Source organism: Myotis brandtii, unplaced genomic scaffold (assembly GCF_000412655.1).
Source record: "Myotis brandtii unplaced genomic scaffold, ASM41265v1 scaffold188, whole genome shotgun sequence".
In the NCBI taxonomy this organism is placed as follows: Eukaryota; Metazoa; Chordata; class Mammalia; order Chiroptera; family Vespertilionidae; genus Myotis; species Myotis brandtii.
Window position 1 is genome coordinate 521,019 of NW_005356985.1, and position 4,869 is coordinate 525,887.

The 4,869-nt window shown below is 63.8% G+C and overlaps 1 protein-coding gene across 1 annotated transcript in view; it reads right to left on the minus strand.

Annotated features, from left to right (window-relative positions):
• Positions 1-4,869, minus strand: part of EVC (Ellis van Creveld protein) — a 44,291-nt gene that overhangs the window by 27,450 nt on the left and 11,972 nt on the right. Inside the window, 2 exon segments of the mRNA XM_014538283.1 lie at positions 2-89; positions 1,130-1,346. Coding sequence (XP_014393769.1) covers positions 2-89; positions 1,130-1,346 — 305 coding nt within the window.

Genomic DNA, 4,869 nt, shown 5'->3' on the forward strand with positions numbered 1-4,869 from the left:
CTCCTCCTGGGCCTGGGTGAGCTGTGCCGTGCCCTCCGCCTGGCGAGCCCGCGACGCCTGGACCAGCTCTTGGCCTCGCTGCACAAACTCTGAAAGTGGAATAAGCCAGGACGTCACAGGCGGCTCTCCCGGCAGAACCTCCCTGGCTTCTTCTGCCAGCACCAAGAGGGGCGCCGCTGAGGGGCGAACCCAGTTTATTTCAGTTTCATTATTCGGGCACACGTGCTCCAAAAGGCCGGTGTCAGGAGCCCAAGGCCCTCATCAGAGACGGCGGGAGGGAGAGAGCAGGGAGAGAGGCCTTAGAAGAGATGTGAGCGTGCGCTCTCCACCACGTCCTGCTGGCCAGGAGTGGGCCCTCCCGGGGAACCAAATCTGGGCACACCGAGTTGGACTTCCAGCTTCCAGAACAAATGTCTGCTGTCCGGGCCCCTGTAGGTACCATCTTGTCACCGTGGCCCGAGCCAAGACACCCGGAGACTCCCCGGTCCTACAGGATCCAGGCCAGTGTGGGGGTCAGAACCTGCTGGGGGACTCGCGAGGCACACAGATGCCCTACAGATGCCCCGACGAGACCCGAGGGGCCCCGGGCACACGCAGCCTTGGGTCAGCACCAATGGGCTCTCTTGCCCAGGCTGTGAGGAAGCGGGCGCAGAGGGGGGCCCTGCCCTACAGGGAGAAGGCCAGGTTGCTTCCTGCAGCCCCACCAAAGGTCTGACCTGGACTAAGCCTCGGGTGCCCGGATGTCTTCAGCCCTCACCTGCCACTTCCCAGACGGCCGAGCAGCAGGAGTGTGCGGGAAGCGGCCACACGGGTGCCCTCTCCTGCCTCGCACACCCCACCCGGCATCTCAGGGCCCGTGGCTGGTGCAGGGCTGCGGGCACTGGGCACTTCGCCCTCCTGCCCTCTGCATGTTCCTGGTGGCTCTGCCGAGAGACCCTGGGGTCCCCGTGAGCCGGAATCACCGACGAGGAAATGGAGCAGGAGAGCCCGCCAGGGAGGCAGCCCTGTTTACCCCGATCTACGGGGAAGGCAAGCGAGCGCAGAGCATATAAGGGGCTGGTCCCCAAGGGCAGAACTGGGACTCTTGCTGCCCCCAGCCCGGCCCCCAGGCCCTGCGGAAGCCGCTCACCCCTGCTGAAGCGCTCGGCCTCCTCCCAGAAGGCCTTGTGCTGCTGGGTCAGCAGCTCCTCCTTCTGCCGCCCGGACAGCCGGCCCTGGGCGGCCAGCAGGTCCAGGCTGCGGGAGATGGCGGCCAGCCGGCACCTGGTCTCCTCCTGGATCTGCAGCCTCAGGAACTCGATCGTCTTCGCCATGTGCACGCGGCCCATCGTTCTCTCCAGGAGGTCCTGAGGGGAGAGGCACCAGACGTCAGGTGGGGCATCTGGGGGCGGCGCTCGGCCACGGGCTCCGTCCTGGCCCCACACCTCGCTGTGCGCTGAGCACAGACGGAGTAGCTCCCCTCTGAGCCTCCCGTGTCTGCCTCTCAGATGGGGGCCCCGTGGTCCCTCGTGGGGACGTGGCGAGGCGGACACGGAGAGCACACGCAAAGCGCTTCGTACATACTGAGTGCTCCCCCGAGGGCCGCTCTTCGGGAAGGAGTTCAGTGCACGCCTATGACCACAGCCACGCCTCCCGCAGCCACCGGGCCTCGGCCGCCACAGCCCGGGAAGCGGCACAGGGAGAGTCAAGGTCACAGGAGCCAGGGCTTCTGCGCTCAGAGCCCGGGTGCTGGGACTCAGAGACTGAGGGGGCGAAGCCCAGCGTCAGACCTTAGGACCGCCCACCTTGTCCTGCACGTGGTCGTGACTTAGGGCAGGACTCCTGGGAGAGACACCCCGACCCCCACCCCACGCAGGAAATGAGGACTACAGGGCCGGGCCCTGCAGGGCTGCCTTGCTGGTCCTTCTGTCGCAGAGACGAGATGCCCAATGAGTGGGGCTGTCGAATGAGAGAGTGAGGACGCCGGAAGGAGCAGTGTCAGCATCACCGTCATCGTCACTGCACTGGCCACGTGGACCACGTGAGAGCTGCAGGGCTGCATCCCTCCCCACCCGCCACCCGGCTCGGGAGGCCTGAGTTAGCCCGGCCCCTTCACTGCCTGCAATCCTGCCCCGTTCAGATCAAGGCCTGAGTTCCCTTCCTGCCGACTCACAGTCACTCCTGCCCTGGGACCGAGCCTGGCCTCCCAGCCTCCACCTGTCCCCTCACACTCGGCCCCGCACGGCAGCGGGCCTTTCTGAGACGCAGACGTGGCTCCCGAGTCCCCTGGCCCCAACCCTCTCTCACTGCCCCCAGACCGAGTCCAAACTCCCGAGCTTGGGGCACATGGCCTTCAGGACCAGCCTGGCCTCGTCCCCAGCCTGGCCCCACACACCTGCCGACTCCTGGCCGCCCAGAACACGGGCCTGCAGCTCCGCCAGGCCTTTGCACACGGGCCTCCTCCTGGGCCACCTCCCTGCCTCCTCGCACTCACTCCGCAGCTTGGCCGGGCCCTGCTCGCCCAACAGGCTCTGATCTAAGGAACCGACTGGAGAGCCCTGACGCCAGGAGCGTATCTGAGCCACCCACTGCCCAGCCTGGCCTCACTGAGGCTGAGCCGCACTGGGGGGTGGTTCTAACAGCGTGTGGACGGGGGATGAATGACGATCCCCCGATTCTGGACAAGGACGCTGAGGTCTATCCCGGAAGGCCACATAACCAGCCCGAGGGACAATGGCTGTGAACCTGCCTCCTTCAGTGCAACACCTGCCAGCAGTCAGGGCCCATGGCCACTAGAGGGCGCAGGAGGATAAGCGCAGGTGCCCCATGGCAGGGCCCAGGCAGGGCAGCGGCCGGACAGCCACCTCTGGTTTAGCTCACGGAGGCCCTCCAGGCTCCTAGTGGCAGCACAACCTTTATGGCCTCTTCCAGGGCTCTGTTCTGAGAGTCCCCGAGGCCAGTGCCATGTTCCAGGGCCACCTGCCCAGGCCAAATGCTCAGACACCAGCCCAAGCACTGAAATTCCGGAGTTTATCACAGCACATTCCTAGATACGTCACGGGGTGCGGGGGGGGGGGGGGGGGGGATGTGAGTGCAGGGAGCTAACCATCCCCCTTCCCAGGCAGCACTGCGGTGCCTTCTTTGTCCATTGTACCCGCCGACATGTGGCCGGACATGCGCACTTCCCACGTGAGATCAACGTCCTGTCTGATCTCCGACACTCTCAGAGCAGGTGCCACTCCGATCCCATTTTACAGATGATGAAACTGAGTCACAGGGAGGCTTAGTAACTGCCGAGGTTGCACGGCTAGGAAGTGGCAGGACTGTGGTCTGTGCTCAGGTTCCTGGCTCGAGTCTGCAATACGGTTTCTATAACATGACACGGCACATAGTAGGTGCTCATTAAATGTTGGCTGAAGGAAGAGCCTACTGAGAACTCGAATAATTCATTCCCTCCTTCCTACTTGGCTAATTCTTGGGCCAGAGTCAGCTAAGGCTACACTGTGTTTTTTTGTGTGTGTGTTTTTTTTCTGCATCAATATCGTGCTGACAGGATAATAATTAAATAAAGAAAAAGGAGAAAAGGAAAGTCGTTTTCCTTTGTTGAGCGTCCATATCAGCAGCCGGATCAAATTAAAGTCCAGCTCAAAGGGGCTTGGACGGCCAACCCGGAGGCCGGGGGCGCAGGCTCGGCCACGCCGTTAGGCAGGGAGGCCCAGGTGCGTCACAGCCGGCTGCTTCCTGCCTCTTCCAGCAGGGCCCAGGCGGAGAGGGGACTGTGTACAGGACGGAAGCACACAGTGTTCCCTGGCGGCCGTGTGCACCCGGCGTCTGTTAACGCGCACAGTGGATCTGGGCGTGCGGGGAGGACCTGCGTCTCTAACCAGCTCTCAGGGGACGCGGAAGCCGCTGGTCTGCAGCCACACTCGGGGCAGATGGTTGTGGAGAAGCGGCAGGAGTCGCTCTGGCTCCTCAAGACCGGCTCCGCGGGTCTGAGAGCTGAGTCTGCGCTGGGGGCAGGGCGGCCGCTAGAGGGTTCTGAGCCGCGTGTGACCTGGGCAGGCGCACGGGTCTGAAATGTAACCTACGAGTTCCCAAGGCCAGAGGGAGGGGAGATGGGTGGGCCGTGCCCCGGGCCTTGCACACAGCAGGGTGAGCCCAAAACCTCCGCAGAGAAACCCCCGGGTGATTAACGTGTTACAGGTCACGGAGCGCTTCCCCGGGCCTGTCTGTGACAAGGCCCAGGACCACCCTTTCATAAACAGAGCAACTGGAACTCAGAGAGGTTAAGTAACCAGTTCCAGGTGACACAGCTGCAAGGGGCTGGGCCTAGCAGGTGGATCTGCAGCTTCTTCGGCCCCAGTGGTTTGCATCCCCAGCTGCACCTCAGAATTGTTTGGGGAGTTTACACCCAGCAGAACCAGGGCCTCTGCCTCGCACCAGACGGGGCCGCTGGGCACGAGGCCCAGGCGCAGACGTTGCTGGAAGCTCCCTCGGTGGCTCGGGAGGCAGCAGGAGAGCAAACCAAAGCTCCATCCACCAGTGGGCGTCAACCCCGACTGCTCGCCGTGGTCACCGGAGCTCCAACCCCAGGCTGAGTAACTCAGGCTCTCGGGTGGGGGCTCATCTGGGACCCCAGCATCAGTGCCTTTTAAAGCTCCCAGATCATGTCAGTGTGCAGCCAGCGGGGAGACACAGAGCTCCGTGCTGCGGGACATGGAGCGGCCGCATGGTCACCGGACCAACCCCAGGCTGAGTAACTCAGGCTCTCGGGTGGGGGCTCATCTGGGACCCCAGCATCAGTGCCTTTTAAAGCTCCCGCCGGATGTCAGTGTGCAGCCAGCGGGGAGACACAGAGCTCCGTGCTGCGGGACATGGAGCGGCCGCATC